A 17,745-nucleotide genomic window follows, 5' to 3' on the forward strand; every position below is an offset into this window, starting at 1 on the left:
AGAAGACTTTGAGTCGCTTTCCGCGCGGCCCAAAGAAGCAAGCGTTGCAGACCTTTATGAAGTTCAAGTACCGCACGACCCACACATCAGAGTGGGCCGACGAAGAGTCCCTTCCAGAATTCCGGATGCTGTTGGCGATCTCCCTCGACGCCATACAGTTCAGTACCAGTACCTCACTTTGAAAAGGAGGGGATGTCACGTGATACATCCCAACCCTATGTGTCCGTGGACAAGCTACACCATAGCAGGGTTCCCATCAATTCAGTCAAGTCTAGATTAGCAGTGATTTGGCACTTTTGTGAGTCTATTCGTAGACCGTGCATGCCCAATCACTTAGCATAGATGCATATCCTCCGGTTGCACACAGCATGATCATCGAAATTCCCATCAGAATCCATTAGCATCAGTTAGGGGAATTTTCCAGTGCATTTAGCCTATTTTCCTATTTATTGGTTATTTTCACTTATTATTTTTAAGTGACTTTCCAACAAAAGTAGGTAGGGCAATTTTGCTAAGTTAATATATAAGCAAACCCAAGTTAGCACTTTCTGGCAGAAGAGGCAGCAGGAGCTTCCAGCTCAACATGCAACTTCTCAGCAGTACCCCCCCTCAAGGACCCCTAGCTTTTCTGTTCCCAGCAATAAACCCCCATCTCTCGCGTTTTCCTCACTAGCAGTCATCGCCATCACCCTCAACACACTAGCGTTAGCAGATTGTTGCCATCGCAAAGATCATCAGCATTAGCGTTTTTCCCACAGTTCAGCCATGCCAGCGTTTTTGCTTTGAAGATGCAGATTAGCCTGGCGTTTTTGACAATAGACATAGCCATCCAACGTTTTTGATCCTCAGCCCAAACCAGCAGCCTTTCCAGCGTTTTCAGCCCCAACTACTAACGCTAGGAAACCTGCAAATTCAGCAGTGACAAAACGCAGGAATTCAGCCATAGACGCAGTAGCAGATCAGCCTTAGACGGTTGCAGATGTTCCCCCAAGTTTAGCCTCGAAAAACGCAGCCAAAATAGTCATTTTCAGCCACCGAAACAGTCCCCAAATTCAGCAATTAGAAGCCTACAGATTTCAGCCATAAAGCCGTCGTCGTCGTCATCGGCATAGTCCCATTGCATTCGCATTGTACACCTTTGTGCAATCAAGTAGACCACTCTCGCCGACGAGAGTGGAGCCTTCGGAGGAGGGTTTTACAACCTCTCAGGTGTCGTATCTCTTCTTTCTCCTTCTCTCAGTCTCATTCACTTGCACGCACAATATCCACTCACTTTGTTCGTGACCACAGCACTCTACAAGACGGAAAGCTCTCTCTTTCCCTAAGAACTAAAAGGAACCTTGAGCAATAAAGATCACTAATCTTGAGAAAATACAACATTCATTCCGCTGCACCTTACACTCGTAGGCAATGACATGGCCTTCTTGCATTAAGACCGCACCCAGACTACGACCACAAGCATCACAATATACTTCAAATCACTTCTGCACGTCCGGCAAAGTCAAAACTGGTCCTTAGTCAATTTCTCTTTCAAAGTCTGAAAGGCAATCACCTCTGTGGGTCCCCACGAGAAAGGGACTCCTTTCTCTGTCAAGATATGCAAAGGGGAAGCAACCTCTGCAAACTTTCTAATGAACCGCCTATAGTACGAACACAAACCCAAGAAGCTTCTAACTTCATGGACATTCTTTAAATCGGGCCAATCGCGGATAGTCTCTATCTTGGCCGGGTCCATCTGCACTCCTGCTGTCTGCTGACACAATGTGTCCCAAAAAGTGCATCTCTGGTAGGAAAAATTCACTTTTCTTCGCAGTAATCACCAACTTGTGATCTCGTAATGCCTGAAAGACCTGAAGCAGATGTTCTCTATGTTCTTTCTCATCCTTGGAGAAAACAATGATGTCGTCAAAGAAAGTGCCAACAAATAGTCTGTACTCTCGAAAAATCATGTCCATCATCCGGTTAAAAGTTAGTTGCCGCGGTGAATGTCTTTTCGCAGCTGGTGCAGAATCCAAGATTTATGGAGTTCTTGCAAGCGCCACCAGTGCAACAGCAAAATAGGCAACCTACGCCGCGTACGAAGCTTGTTGAGGCTCAAGCCCAGGTACTTCATGCGGTTCAGGAGGATAGGGAACACTCGCATGTTGCGGAGTCAGGGGCTCCAAAACAGGTTCCTCCCGTGCCTCAACAGGTGGCTAGAACGCCTATTCCACAGGTTATGCCAGTTCAGCCCGCCACCTTTCAAAGCCAGCATGCTGTCTTGAATGGACAGGGAATTGGATACCAGGCTATGCACCCAGTTTTTCCACCACCCACGGTACATTCTGGGTATTTCGGGGGTGGATCAGTGTTCCAAAGTAAGGCTGGTTATGCGCCTGGAAGTCAGCCGTACATGCCAGGAACAGTGTTTGGGGGTATGCAAGGCATCATGCCAAACCCCATGTATGGTAGTATCGGCATGCAGCAGGGTTTTCAGAGCAACCGCGGCCAGTTTGAGGTGCCACAGGGTCATTTTGGCATGGCTGGTTTTTTTGGGCAGCAGCCAGATGTCGCACCTCTGACGCAAAATGTGAATGGGCAAGATGTGCCGATCATGCCTACTACAGTGCCCATGTTGCAGACTATTCCCTATGACAATTTGGGGGCATTGGAGAAGCCAAAAGCTTACAAAGAAGGTGGTGCAACTGTAAAGTTCAGTACCTTCAGTGGTTTCGAGGATAAGACAAAGACTCTCACTTTCCTCCAGCAGTTTGATATAGCTTATGCAGGAGGGAATTTTACAGAGGCCTCGAAAGTTAGGAAAGCTGCCACTTTCTTGAAGGACAATGCGCTTAGATGGTGGACGACATTGTTAATGCAAGGACAGGCACCCGCCACTTGGGTTTACTTCAAGCAAATGTTTGCATCTGCTTGGCTGTCAAATGAATTTGAAGCCGACGTCATGACAGATTGGCCCCAGCTTACTTCAGCTTCGTGCAAGAGCTTGCCGGAGTACAATAGGAGGTTTTGTAAAGCGCTACTCTCAGTGACCTCCTACAGATTTGTGCCGTTGACAGAGCAGATAGAGAAGTACTGTTGTGAGCTGCCTAAAGGGCTTCGCGATTACTCTACAAAGAACAGAGTGGCTACCCTCACTCAGCTTATGGAAGTTGCGAACACTGGTCTTGCCTTGTTGAAAGGAGAGGACAGTGGGTTTCCGAGCAACGACAAAGGAGGGAAGCAAAAGAAAAATTCAGCGAAGAAGCCCTTTGCGAAAACGGCTCCCGATGCATCACAGGGGTCAGAAAAGGCCACCAAGGACAAGGCTTCAACCGGGACTTCTGGAGCGCAGGCAAAGAAACAGAAAAGGAAGCCTTTTGTGCGCAAGTCGCTCGAGGAAAAGAAGATCCTAATGGCTGAAAATAAATGCTTTATATGCGAGCAGCCTGATCACTTAGCTACCAATTGTCCACAAAGGAAAAGACCAGCTGACTCTGATGATAAAGAAAACCAGAAAGGCAAGAAGCCTCAACCCACGGCAGGTTTGGTGCCTGACATGGTGGGTGATAGGCCCAGTACAGATGCCAGTGAGTTATGCAGGACATGGGGTAAAGTTAGGGATCATACGGCACTCATCTTCTTTGATCCAGGTGCCAAAGCCAACTTTATCTCACCAGAGTTAGCTATGAAGCTAGGCATCAGAGCTGAAGAGATGGGGTACACAACAGAGGCAGGGTTGGCATGTCCTAGCCACTCAAAGTGTGTTACTCCCATCATTGGAAAGCTGCATCTGCATATTCAGTCGTATGTGGACACAAAAGAGTTCTACATCATGTCGTAGGAAGGATGTGACGCCCTGTTCGGGATCCTGTGGATGTTCCGAGTGCATGGAGTCTTGGATGCCTACAACAAAAAGATCAATGTACAGCATAGGGGCAAAACTCACATCTTGGATGTAAAGCTTATAGGAGAGTCAGTCCCTATTGTATCTGCTTCTTCTATCACTTCTTACATCTTGGGTACTCGTCGGCTCTGGAATTCGAATGGTAAGAGGATGTCTAGGCTCAGAGCAAGATCATATAGGTCCCCCCGTTGCACTTAGCAAGTTGGTGGATACTAGGAAGTGAACTCAATAAAGGCCTAAAGTCAAGGTGTAACTACCAACAAAAAGTATCCGACAGTTCGGCCACATTGCACTTTTGGATGCGGTCCCAATGAGGATAGATGGTCAGATGACCAATGGGAGCACAACGGAATCATTTCCTAAAATTTAGGGAACTGCTATTTTGGGCCGTGAAATGTGTTCGCGTTATTACCTCCAGTATGACTAGGGGAACATTTTACAACTCTGCCACGAAGTCAACTGAGCGACCAGTCGGGAGATTTTTAGGCGGCAAAACCGAAACGGGAAAATGCTTGTAAATGCGCCAAGTGGCAGAATTTCATGGACTTGCCCCATCCAGAAAAGTTGGCGCTGAATTTTTAAGCTGGGAAGAGCCTCACTTTGCTTTCTGCCCCACAGGTTAAGAGCTATGGAGTGTTTCCTTTCCCTCTATGTACAGTGTGGTGTCAGGAGTGATGCCCTGCATGCTACACATTGCTCTCTCCCTCCCTTACGTGCAGTTATGTGATGCCCCACAAGAGGGCTTTTCATTTGACCGATGTACAGTTGTGTGGATTCATGCACGATTGCCGAGGCAAGAGCCTCTTGCACAGGTATTGGGTTAGCTAGTGGCTAATCCCCCGCAGATACAGGTATATTCGGAGAGGTTTCACGTGAGAAATCTCATTCGATTCAAAGGGCAAGTAGCCCTCCAGGTGCGGGAGCTCGAGGTCTTGCTGCAGATGCGACCGGCACGCGAAACGGAGCCTAAAACAGGGAATTACAGCCTGCTGTGTATTTTGCAGGTTAAGGGTTTCAGCCCTAAACGGTCCCTAATACCCCCAGGAGGTTTGAGGACGCGAGGGGACCGTTGTAGAGGTGATCTGGCGCATTTGTGGGGCAGAAAACAGAGAATTCAGCGTGCTGCAGATTCTCGCCAGGTTTTGCAAAGTGTCCGTATGCGTCGGGAGAGTCATCTATTGCGTGGGGATACTAACTGTGAAGCGTCGTAGTAGAGTTATGCTGCCGAAATCGGGCCAGAACATGTGTTTCTCAGCCTGGATTATGCGGGGCAGCTCGTAGGAGACCACAGGTTTTATTCCCTCTGTTAAAGAATAAAGAAATACCGAGAGGGGCACCAATTTTGGGGCCTATAGGTTGTCGACGTTTGCTCGGGGCATTCTAGCTTCCGAGCCGTGTGTATTCAAGTGTCAATTCCCGTCACAGGTTTCCTTCCCACGTTCTCCCTGTGTGTGTTTAAAGTAATGAATTTCGGGTGAAAGCCAACGCCTACCGCCCCACGGGCCGGTTTCAGCAAATAATCACAAACAAAGTGGTAAACACTGTGAATGAAGGTGCTAAGACTGAGAGATAGAGAGAGAAGAATACGACACCAGAATGTTGTCAACCCCTCCTCCAAAGGCCCCACTCTCTACGGCGAGAGCGGTCTACTATTGATTGCACAAATCTCTACAATGCTTGGACTTGCAGACGATGTCGACGACAATGAGGACGACGACAAGACGGGCTGAAATCTGAAAATGCTAATGGCTGAAATCTGCAAATCTTTATCTGCTGAATTCTGACTCTATGTCGATGATGATGTCGATTGCGACGATGCGACGACGACGTGCTGAAAACGCAGATGCTGAAATCTGCGTTTTCCGGGCTGAATCTGCAAACTACGTTGGATCTGACCGTGCGGCGAGAATCTGCTACAAGAAGGTGAGATCTGCGAGGTTTGGGACTTGTTCTGCTGTGAGTCTATGCTGAAAACTGAAAACACTGGTGTTCTTCAGAGTTTTGTCGCGGTAGAACTGCAAAACGCTAAGGGCTGATCTGCAACTCAAAAACACTGGCTGAAATCTATCTTCCTAATGCAAAAACGCTAGGATTTCTGCTGTGTCTTGCTACTGCCGAGCTAATCTGCAATCCGAATCGCCACGGCTGATCTCGGTGAAAAACGCTAGGCCTTGCAATGCAAAAATGCTAGGTCTTCTGTCTTGGAGGTCTTGCTGAGAAGTTGTCTGATGAACAAAGGGTTCTTGCTGCCTCTTCTGCGAGAAAGTGCTAGCGCTAGTTTGCTTATGTACTTGCTTGCTAAAATTGCCCTACCTAGTTCCCAACAAAAGTCACTTAAAAATAATAAGTGAAAATTGTCAAAAATAGGGAAAATAGGTCTATGCACTGTAAAAATGCTCCTGATGGATTCTGATGGAAATCTGATGATCATGCTGTGTGCAACGAGGATACGCATCTAATCTAAGTGTCTGGACATGCACGCTCTGCGAACAAACTCACAAAAGTGTCAGATCACTTCCTATTCTAGACAAACTGAACTAAACTGAATCCATGTGATGAAGTAGCTTGTCCACGTGCACATAGGGTTAGATGTGTCACGTGACATCCCCTCCTTTTCAAAGTGAGGTACTGGTACCGAACTGTATGGCGTCGAGGGAGATCGCCAATAACATCCAGAATCCTGGAAAGGACTCTTCGCCGGCCCACTCTGATGTGTGGGTCGTGAAGTACTTGAACTTCATAAAGGTCTACAATGTCTTCTTCTTTGGGCCGCGTTGAAAGCAACACAAAGTCATCTGTGTCTCCTTCAATGCTTCAACTTCGTCTATAGTCATGCGTCTACCTTCTTCAAAAATCTCCGAGGATGAAAATTCTTGAAACCACTTCCAACACAAAAACATGAACATACCCATTCTATGCAGAGTGACTGAAAAATTTCTATTCCTTTGAAAAAAGTGTGCATACAATGCAGATGAACAAAGTGACGGAGTGTCAAACCGTTCATCAAACACACGCAAACAATGGATTCGAATCTTATCTTTCTTATCTAAATCGATCAACTGTGGCAAATCACAATGGAAATGCCCATGCTTGATGCTCAATCTTTCTTGTGCTCTTTCCGATATTGTGTCATGCCAAGGAAGAAACACGGAATGTGAATTCCTTGAATGCAAAACATTTCATCTTTCCATGAGTAATCCGCATACATCCGTGCTCATTCATGAGTGAATCGTGTTCATCGTGCAATATGTCATGCCTATGAAAAGGGATCACATAAAGATGGTGACTAAAATACAGGAAATTATCACGAATGAAACACTCGAACAATGCGTGCTGACTAATCATTCGAATACATAATACTTTCTGTTGGGTTTCTTTGGACCAAGATCGAGAGCCAAGATCGGTTCTTCTTGAGGGGGTTCTTTAAACCTCGACTCGAGAGCCAAGATCGGTGCTTCGTGATTGATCGTCTCTGCAATGAGGTTAGCTTCACTAGAGAAAGTATCAACTAACACATCATCCTTGTGAACAATCACATCATTTTTATGCAAATCATCATGCTTGTTATTATCATGCAATTCATCATGCTTGTCATTATCATTCAAATCATCATGCTTATCATTGTCATTCAAATCATCATGCTTATCATAATCATGCAAATCATGTGTGTCATGCTTGGGAGAAGAAGAGACGAAGAGAGTCTCCTTTTCTCGAATCTCTTGCATTTGTGCCTGCACTTGAGAAAAGAGCCGCAATATCTCTTTCATGTGTCAGTCGTTCATTGCTTTTCTTGCTTTGTTCTCGTGATCAAATTCTGCTTCTCTTACTTTGGCTTCCAAGCGTGCTTGCTCGCGCTCATGCACTATGGCTGCCATTCTTTCTTCGCTTTCACGTGCTATGGCTGCCATTCTTTCTTCGCGCTCTAACTTCCTTTCCATAAACATATGGTCCAAAGCCTCCATAGGAGTTAGTGCAATCCTTGACGTAGATGGGGAAGGGAGAGGGTTAAAAAAACCTCCTTGGTGGGAAAATTCTTCTTCGCTACTTTCATGCTCACCACCTCCAAGCAAAGTATCCATTCCGCTTCAGGTGATGACCATACTCTGAGATTGTGGGTTCTTAAGTTCACGAGGAACTTGGGTTCTTGTGGGTCTTGGATTCTTGGATTCTTGAGGTTCTTGAGTTCTTGAGGTTCTTGACGGTCTTGAGGATCTTGGGGTTCTTGAGGTTCTTCTGTTGCTTGCAATCTGTGTTAGAAAAGGATCTTCTCTTCACCTGAGTTCTGCTCTTTTCCACAGGCGCACCCCTTGGCGGCCTTGCGCTCACACCAAGATTGCTTTTTCCCACCTCATGTCGATTGGCCAGCCGCTAAGTGCACGGTCCGCTCTCAGTGAGTGAAAAGAGGCACAAGGGGAGGCTGGACAAGCCCTTCTTTCTTGGGTTTCCTGTCACTCTTCAAAAACACGATTAGGAATTGACACACCCAAGAGGACTTGGGTTACGTGCGACCGCAACAAGCAAAAAAAATTCTTGTGGTTCCGTCCTTGAGTGATACAGAAAACTGCCAAAGCTCTGATACCAATGTAAGGAAGTGAATGTTGAACTTTGCTCAAGATGAGTGCTCCAAACTATGCTCAAGGGTTCCTTTTACTTGCGGAAGGTAGAGCCTTCCGTTCCTTTAGTGAGAGAGTGCAATGGACACAAACAAAGTGATGAACATTGTGAATGAAGGTGCATGAGACTGAGAGATAGAGAGAGAAGAATACGACACCAGAATGTTGTCAAACCCTCCTCCCAAGGCCCCACTCTCTATGGCGAGAGCGGTCTACTATTGATTGCACAAAACTCTACAATGCTTTGAACTTGCCGACGATGTCGACGACGATGAGGACGACGACGAGACTGGCTAAAATCTGAAAACGCTAAGGACTAAAATCTGCAAATCTTTATCTGCAGAGTTCTGACTCTTGACTCTATGTCGGTGACGACGATGCGACGACGATACGCTGAAAACGCAGATGCTCAAATCTGTGTTTTCTGGGCTGAATCTGCAAATTTCGATGGATCTGACTGTGTGACGAGGATCTGCTACGGGAAGGTGAGATCTACGAGGTTCGGGGCTTCTACTGCGGTACCTTGATGCTGAAAACTGAAAACGCTGATCTAACTGATGATTCTGTCACGGTAGATCTGCAAAATCCCGAGGCTGATCTGCAAATGAAAAACGCTAGGGCTGATATGGTACTTGATGCAAAAACGCTAGAGGGTCTATTGTCCTACTGTCGCCAAGTTGGCCTGCAAATGCAAAACACTAGGGTTGATCTACAATCGAAGAAAACGCTGGCTGTTCTTGGCCGAAAATGCTAGGTCATTCGCCGGGGGGGGGGGGGGGGGTCTTGCTGAGAAGGTACACTGTTGGATGCCAGATCTTACTATTCTGCGAGAAAGTGCTAGCGCTAGGTTTTCTTATGTACTTGACTTGCTAATTTGCCCTACCTAGTTCCCAACAAAAGTCACTTAAAAATAATAAGTGAAAATTGGCTAAAATAGAAAAATAGGTCTATGCACTGTAAAAATGCTCCTGATGGGTTCTGACTAAAAGCTGATGGTCATGTTGTGTGAAACCAGAGGATATGCATCTACTCTAAGTGCCTGGACATGCACGGTCTGCGAACAGACTCACAAAAGTGCCATAACACTTCCTAATCTAACTGAACTGAACCCATGTCATGAAGTAGCTTGTCCACGTACACATAGGGTTAGATGTGCACGTGACACAAGGTTGTGTTGTTTCAAAGCCATGATCTGAAGTGGGTGACTAGCTGCCCAAAACGCTAGGAGGGGGTCTCCCCAAAAGAGTTAAGGGAACTTCCAGAGTCAGCCACCCCTAGGGCTGCCACAAGGGCATGTGCCCTACAAGCTTGTACGCACACCAAATGTGTCACAAACTGGTGACGTGGCATGCCCGAACACACGGGCAACAGGATGACGTGGTAGAATCCCGCATTTTGCGTTGCATTGCTGAAGTGGCAGGATCCCGGAAATTCCGCTGACATGCTGACGTGGAAGATTCCGTACGATGCTGACGTGGCAAGGCCGGAAATTATGCTTGTTGTTGTACAAATTTCCGCAAATCACGCCATTGCTTTCTTTTGGGAAGATTTTGGGATTAGTTGCTTTTGGAACAATTGCTTTATTTTAAAAGCTTTTAAAGTTTGCAAGCTTTTGAGTTCAACTGCTTTTGATTTTGGGGCTCTGCTTTTGGCATCCCTTGTAAGAATAAAAGAGCCCTCAGGGCCTCACTCTTCAGAGCATCTGGACGCAGAGTCAAAGAGAAGAGAGAGGTCCCTGCGGGAGTTGTACTTTGCTCAAAGATTAATATAAAAGAAATACCGAAGGGGGTGCCAGTCTTTGGGGCCAATCTCTCTTGGCACGAAACTACATCGGGCCGTGTCGACCAAATTGAACTGTGATTTTAAAGTTGTGAAGTATTTTAAGTGATTCTCTCTCGTGTCGCGGTGGAATCTTGACTTGGAGTGTCCAAGTTTGTTACAATGGTATTAGAGCACGGTCGATTTCTCTTCTACCGGAAAATCCGATTCTTTTCTCGCGACACTTATGGATTCCAACAACGAACAGTCAACTTCCTCTCATCTGGAGATGCAGGAAGAGATCACAAAGAAGATTCTCACGAAGAGTACGGCCCGCCTGGGCCTACTCAGGCGGAGATTGAAGAAACGCTAGGCTTGGGAAAAATGCTAGGTACTGAAGTGTGTGGCGATGGGTTGCTGATGCCAAAAACGCCAGAGCAGGGACTGTATGGCGATGAGGCTTGGTGGAAACGCCAAGGGGCTGATGTCTGTGGTGATGAGGCTAGGATGAGAAAACACTAGTGCTGTGGATCTGCTTGAGGGAAATCGCACCCAAGGGGTTCTTGCTTGAGAAGTTGCCTGTTGAGCAATGGAGCTCCTGCTGCCTCTTCTGCCAATTAGTGCTAGTGTAGGTTTGCTTATATACAAACTTACTCAATTTGCCCTACCTACTTTTCAACAAAAAGTTCACTTAAAAATAATAAGTGAAAAATGTCAAAAATAGGTGAAATAGACTAAATGCACTGGAAAATTCCCCTGAAGGATTCTGATGGGAATGCTTATGATCATGCTGTGTGCAACCAGAGGATATGCATCTACACTAAGTGTTTAGACATGCACGGTCTGCGAACAGACTCACAAAACTGCCAGATCACTTCCTATTCTAGACTGACTTGACTGAACTCAACCTTGGTCATGTTGTAGCTTGTCCACGGACACATAGGGTTGGATGTGTCACGTGACATGGGTACTCCTTCAAATCTGAGACGCTTCTTCTGTTTTCTTGCCGAGGCAAAAGAAGATTGACGACCCAAAGAACCCAAGAAATCAATTCCTTTCTTCTGCTTTTTGCCTTTGTTGGTTGCGTCAAAAAGCTGGTAAACAGTGTATCAACCACCACTTCTAATTCTTGCTCTGTAAACATCCTCGAAGTAGAAGGTTTCTTGAGTGTCGGGCTTGAGGGGTGGTTCTATGGCCTTCCGCCACTGAGAGTGCACTTCGTCGAAGGATGTCTGTCAAAAATTTTGCAAATTTGGGATCCTTTGCAAGATTTATCATCATCTTTGTCGCATCGTCAACCAATCGTCGACGCTCCATCTCTTCAATCTCCGCTTGAGTAGGCCGAGGCGGGCCATACTCCTCGTGAGAATCTTCTTCGTGATCTCTTCCCGCATTCCCAGATGCAGAGGAAGTCGACTGATCTCTGTTTGAATCCATAAGTGTCACGAGAAAAAGGATCTGATTTCCCGAAAGAAGAGAAATCAGCCATGCTCTGATACCACTGTAACCAACTTGGACACTTCAAGTCAAGATTCTACCGCGACACAGCAGAGATTCACTTCAAAACAGTTCACAGTTCACAATTGATTCGACACGGCCCGGCGGAGTTCCGTGCCTAGAGATATTGGCCCCAAAGGCTGGCGCCCCTTTTGGTATTTCTTTTTTGTATTAATCTGCAACTCAAAGTACAAGGAGTGGGAGGGGTCTCACTCTCAGACTCTGCGTCCATATGCTCTGCAAAGTGGGAGCCCTGCCCACTTATTTATAAGTTTACAAGGGATGCTAAAAGCAGAGCCCAAAAAGCTGCCATATTTTAAAAGCCTTTTTAAATAAAGCAAATAGCCCCAAAAGCTTCAAAACTGCCAAAATTCAGCATGCGTAGAATCTGCCCAGCTTTTGCATAGAGAAAAGTTGTCCGTACAGCTGCCGCAATTTGCATCACAAAACGCGGAATTCCGTACAGCATGCAGTTTTTATCGACGTGAAATCTGAAAGTCTGCCACACCACTGCCGCATTTAACAAGTGTGTGTGTGTGTGTGTTGAGGTCTATCACCACATGCCCAAGGCCATGCCACGTTACTTAGACATCGACAAAGTGGTTGAAATTTAAGGAACTCTTTATTTATTCATGGCTCACACAAGAATACGAACGAGACGTGATTACTGATTGGAACCATGTTCGCATGGTCAAGACAGATTCATTGGATTCTTACTTTGAAAGATTTTGGAAAATTTTTCTACCCGTTTCATCCTTTAAGAAGATCAGTTTCAGGGAGCAGATTGAACAATTTAGTTGTGGGCTTCCCAAAGAAATTCGAGACTATTGTCTCGAACAGAAGTTCGAGTCTATACAACAGTTGATGGGACATGCGAAGCGCGGATTTGCTATACATTCGGGTAAATTGACTTACCCATCAGATGAACCTTCAACAAGTCATAGCTCAAACAATCGACGAAGAGATAGACGACCTTCATTGACAGAAGATCAAAGAGATGAATATTTCAAAGCATGGAAGTGTTTTGAATGTGGAGAACAAGGACATATCGCTACAAAGTGTCCCAAAAGGACACAAGAATCAGAATGACCGGCACATTGACGAAACAGCAGATCGAGGCGATACTCGTTCCAGAATAGCTTTCAGAATTAGCCTTATTTGGCTTTATGGATTTATGAAACCATACTTTTTGGAAGATGATTTTGAATTTTGAATAAAACTGATGTTTTCTGACAGAATCTGGAAAAAAAAAAGAGTAGGATTAAGAATGAGATCGAGCAATGACAGCTCCTGAAAGAACCTGATAACGAATCATGAATCACGACTGATTCAATTGAATGAATGACTAGACCACTCTGTTCAGTATGAACTTAGTGATGGATTAAGATTCCCAGAAAAAATTTCTCTCACATGACAGTGCTTGAGGTGAAAGATTTCTCGCACACGACAGTGCTTGAGGCAAATGACTACTTGCACACGAGAATGCTTGACTCGAAAAAAAAATCTCTAGACATGATCGCAATATGGGATTAGTTAAACCGACATCAGTGAGGTCCGAAATGGATCTAGATGTGGTTACTAAATACGTTGCTTGCAGTCATGGTCTGAGATTTAAAATGAAGTTTCTGTGATTGGAATGATTGTTGAATGTAATTTGTCATGTGATGTCATGTGCAGTAATATGACTGTCGTCTTTGTACATGTGCTAGATGTGTCGTGTCTAGTGCGTCAGTACTAACAATGAGTGTCTACTAAGACAGTTTATGGCCTCATCTATTTTGCAGGCGTAATCGAGGGCGATTACAATGCTTTCAAGAGGGGGGTATGTCACAAACTGGTGACGTGGCATGCCCGGACACACAGCAACAAGATGACGTGGCAGAATCCAACATTTTGCACTGCATTGCTGACGTGGCAAAATCCCGAAAATTCCGCTGACATGCTGACGTGGCAAATTCCGTACGATGCTGACGTGGCAGGGCCGAAAATTACGATGGCTGCTGTTCGGATTTCCGCAAATCACGCTCTTGCTTTCTTTTGGGAAGATTTTGGGATTAGTTGCTTTTGGAACAATTGCTTTATTTTAAAAGCTTTTAAAGTTTGAAAGCTTTTGAGTTCAACTGCTTTTGATTTTGGGGCTCTGCTTTTGGCATCCCTTGTAAGAATGTAAGAATAAAAGAGCCCTCAGGGCCTCACTCTTCAGAGCATCTGGACGCAGAGTCTGAGAGAAGAGGTCCCTGAGGGAGTTGTACTTTGCTCAAAGATTAATATAAAAGAAATACCGAGAAGGGGCGCCAGTCTTTGGGGCCAATCTCTCTTGGCACGGAACTACGCCGGGCCGTGTCGACCAAATCGAACTGTAATTATAAAGTTATGAAGTATTTTAAGTGATTCTCTCTCGTGTCACGGTGGAATCTTGACTTGGAGTGTCCAAGTTTGTTACAAAATGCCACCCCTTGCCCTCACCTATATAGGACACTAGGAAGGCTGCCCGACCGAGACCTTAGCCCCCACAACATGGAATACTGGAGCAAATATGCGAAAATAGGCAATAAAGATTCAGGGCCTCTGGGGCACACAAGATCAATAGGGAAATATAGGACAAAACTGGGACAAAATGTCGCAAGCCTGCAAAAGGCTATATCGCTATGGACAGAGTCAAAAACCCCGCACTACACATGGCTAGACATAGCCCCACATGAGAAAACCTCTACCTGCCTTGGCCAGGCACAGCCACAAAACAACCCTCATTCCTATCACCTGCCGCAAGGAGATCCCAGGACCGACTGGACAAATCCAGAGAGATGCCAAACTCTAACAGATACCTCCTGCCATCACCTCCAAGAACACAGATTTCTCTCCTCCTTCCAAGTGACATCTCCTGCATCTCCAAAAGGATTCTTCCACACAGAACCGTAGTAAATACTCCCAATTGCCGCTGTCTCCCCCAACATACCCCACAGCCCATGGAAGGCACAATATATATGTACAAAAGAAACTTAGAAACCAAACCTGCTTCTGTAGAGCAAGAAACTGTTGTTTAACAGCTTCTTTTCCTCCCTTCACATCACGATCAAAATCTTGAGCATTGTAAGATGCCCCAAGGGACTTTAGAACAGCCCCAACCACCTCCCTCGGTGAGCCTACCATGGCTATCTGTCCTTTGAGCTCAGGCCTCCAAAGATCTTGCCAATCCTGTATGGCATTCAAAGGTAAAATTCACGTCATTTTGTAATTCTTAATTTATACACACATAGGAGATTTAAATGCCCAAATTAAATGAAACAAACAGAAAATTGTGTCCAGACCTCAAGTGCAGGTATGTTATTCTTTAAGAATTGGTCCTTTTTGTAAGCTATTACCATGCTTCCCCATCGATATGGAACTCCCCAAACGAGTCCCTCCGGAGTGAGATCACCATATTGATCTCTTCGAACAAAAGCCTGAAGCCCAATATCCTCAAACTTTAGGAGAACTGTTACAGAGCATTGCATTGTAAGTGCAAATGCAGAAAATGCAATTTTCCGTCACCGAGTTAAATAGTAGAGCACAAACTTAGGTAAAAGAGAATGACCTGCCAATTCACGTTCAACCTTTTGAACCAATCTTGCTGCTCTGCATCTTTTATGGGCTCAATCAAACCCCCAGAAACAGCAAGTGGAAGCCACGAGTCTCCAACAGTGACAAGGTCAGCAGCTAAGATAGACTTAGGCTTTACATCCTTTTTTTCCACAGCTGAGCGCAGAGCTATTATAATCTCATTCAGACTATTCTGATATTCCACCGAAAATCTGACTCTTTTGCCTTGTGACAGCAAGAAATCCTATACACGAACATGAGTAAGCTCAAAACAATAATAACATCCCCCAATCAGAGATATAAGCCATACCTTGAACCAAATGGGAGGCAAAGAACCTCTAAGGCTGACAACCCTCAAAGGTACTGTCAACTTGAAGGGCACCGAGCCCCATTCCTGAGAAGACTTCCCCATATCATTGCCTTCAGCAGACCTCTCCAGCTTTGCACCTTCCAAATTTTGTATCCATGAACTTTTGTCAACTATAAGACAGCAAACTAGAATAAGATACCACCCAGTTTTTTCAATACTGCAGACAATATAGCCACACTCCTGTATGGTATAAATTTCTAACAAACAGACGCCTAAACCTCACTCCAACTCCTGCACTAATAAGTTGTAACAAACTTATCCAGCCAGTAAAGCACAAGTCACTCTCCTCTGTTTCTCTACTTCTAAACAAATTGAGTACTGACACTGCTGTCAATTTCACTACCTACGAAGTTGAAAGAAACTTTCTCACATGAAGACTTGGATTGTGATTTGGATAAGCCAATCAATGTTTCTTGCATCCTCTTGATTGAATAATGCCTTGGTGTTCTGAATACACTGTCTATGCATGCCTCATGCGCATCACATTCATATTCTTCCGTATTCTGCACCTGCAGAAATTCTCTTACGGTTGGTAAAGCTGTAACGCCTGAGGTCGAAGAAAATCTGGAGACCTCCAACTCAGAGATGGCCTTTACTTCCTCTCTGATTAAAGGCAGGCCCTGATAACCAGGTAGCTCACCCTGAAAAGCACAGGCAGATGCCGAGGCAGCCCTGATGCCTAAAGCAATAGAGGCAAGCATGAAGATTGCAGTAGAACATGTGACATTTAACGGGCGAGAGGAGGCTGTGAAATGTTTCCAGGCCTCGTCATTCTCACCTGTTGCCTGCGCATTCCTGCAAAAAAAGGCCACTCGTTTCGGGTTTGGCACCTTGCATCCTCGAAAAGAAAAAGCAGACCAAGAAATTCCATCGGGCCTAAGCACCAAAAAATGACTGTGGCATTGGTTAGTCATAATAGCCATAGTTATGACTATTCACATTCTCTCGCCTTGCCATATATTTCTCGCAGGCAGACGTGTATTCTCATTAGAACACCAGACCGGGTTCACCCAAAACGTCTTCCTCAGCTCCGGGAGGCGCTGCAAGGCCTGCCCTGCCAACAGCTTTCCAGATGGCAGTCTACCCTGCGCCGAGCTCTATCCGTGCCTCGATCTCGGCGGCGCCGGGTTGATGTCCACCATCCAAGTAAACTAAGAGCCGAGTCCCGCTGTGTTTTAATAAATGAGATTAGTAGGATAAGTGGCATGCTTTGGAAAAAGATGTCACACATCATTTTACTTTTAAGAAATGCTTTGATCTCATTGGTTGCACGTTTTATCAAATACCTTTTCTTTGATTTGAGGGAGGTGGAAAAGAAATAAGCCCTTTTTCATTCGTTGGTATTCCGAATGGAGGGGTAATCCTAGAGAAAACATCAATGTTAAAGGCACTACTAGCATTACGTAACCTATCCCCTTGAATGTATTAAAACAAGTGTGTGATTATGTGAACATTACATAATGATATTAAATAAGTCCCACTAAACTTATAAGGCTATAGCGGGACTCGGCTCTAAATTAAGGCTGAATACACGCCATGGATTACACACAAGCTGCATTTTTCGAAAGCAAATGACCTTGCAGCAGATGTATGCATCTCTCAAAGTTGGCAAAAAGTCAAATGCCTTAGGGAATCCATACTTCAGAGAGAGAGAGAGAGAGAGAGAGAGAGAGAGAGAGAGAGAGTGGATGACAGCCTTTCATGCGAGGTATGTACAACGCCATAGCCACCTTCACTCCAACCTTGGGAAGCGTTTACCCCTTCTCCTCGGGTGACAGCACACTAATCGAGCATGAAGGTCCTTTACCCCCTCCTAGGGGGTTCCCCCAATGTCACTCCAGGAGGCCCTTAGGGATGGCCTCACTCAGCGGCCGCTTTCCACTGCTATTGCTTCTTGGCAGTGGTTCCCATCAGCCATGTGAGGACACAAGCTCCATCAACACACTATCAATTTGTTCGAGTTGTTCCTCTACCCCAATTGCAACATCAATTTAATAGTTCACCCCCTCAAGCTTGTCATCTTGCCCCATCCTTGATTCCTCCGA

At 45.4% G+C, this 17,745-nt stretch overlaps 1 protein-coding gene across 4 annotated transcripts in view; it reads right to left on the reverse strand.

Moving 5' to 3' along the window:
• LOC147438368 (uncharacterized) overlaps nucleotides 1-16,848 on the reverse strand; it is a 55,382-nt gene extending 38,534 nt beyond the window's left edge. The window contains exons 1-6 of one of the 4 annotated variants that reach the window (XM_086487668.1): nucleotides 16,479-16,846; nucleotides 16,071-16,379; nucleotides 15,641-15,810; nucleotides 15,326-15,574; nucleotides 15,060-15,194; nucleotides 14,764-14,946 (exon numbers count right to left, since the gene is read on the reverse strand). In XM_086487668.1, the coding sequence (XP_086343794.1) occupies nucleotides 14,764-14,946; nucleotides 15,060-15,194; nucleotides 15,326-15,574; nucleotides 15,641-15,810; nucleotides 16,071-16,379; nucleotides 16,479-16,623 (1,191 nt within the window). In that variant the 5' untranslated portion in view covers nucleotides 16,624-16,846. Of the gene's footprint in view, nucleotides 1-14,763; nucleotides 14,947-15,059; nucleotides 15,195-15,325; nucleotides 15,575-15,640; nucleotides 15,811-16,070 lie in introns of all 4 variants that reach the window. The other 3 variants (XM_086487667.1, XM_086487669.1, XM_086487666.1) reach the window with 3 other exon arrangements.
• Between the last annotated feature and the right edge of the window lie 897 nt (nucleotides 16,849-17,745).

Source organism: Adiantum capillus-veneris, chromosome 17 (assembly GCF_014529385.1).
Source record: "Adiantum capillus-veneris isolate H3 chromosome 17, ASM1452938v2, whole genome shotgun sequence".
Classification (NCBI taxonomy): Eukaryota; Viridiplantae; Streptophyta; class Polypodiopsida; order Polypodiales; family Pteridaceae; genus Adiantum; species Adiantum capillus-veneris.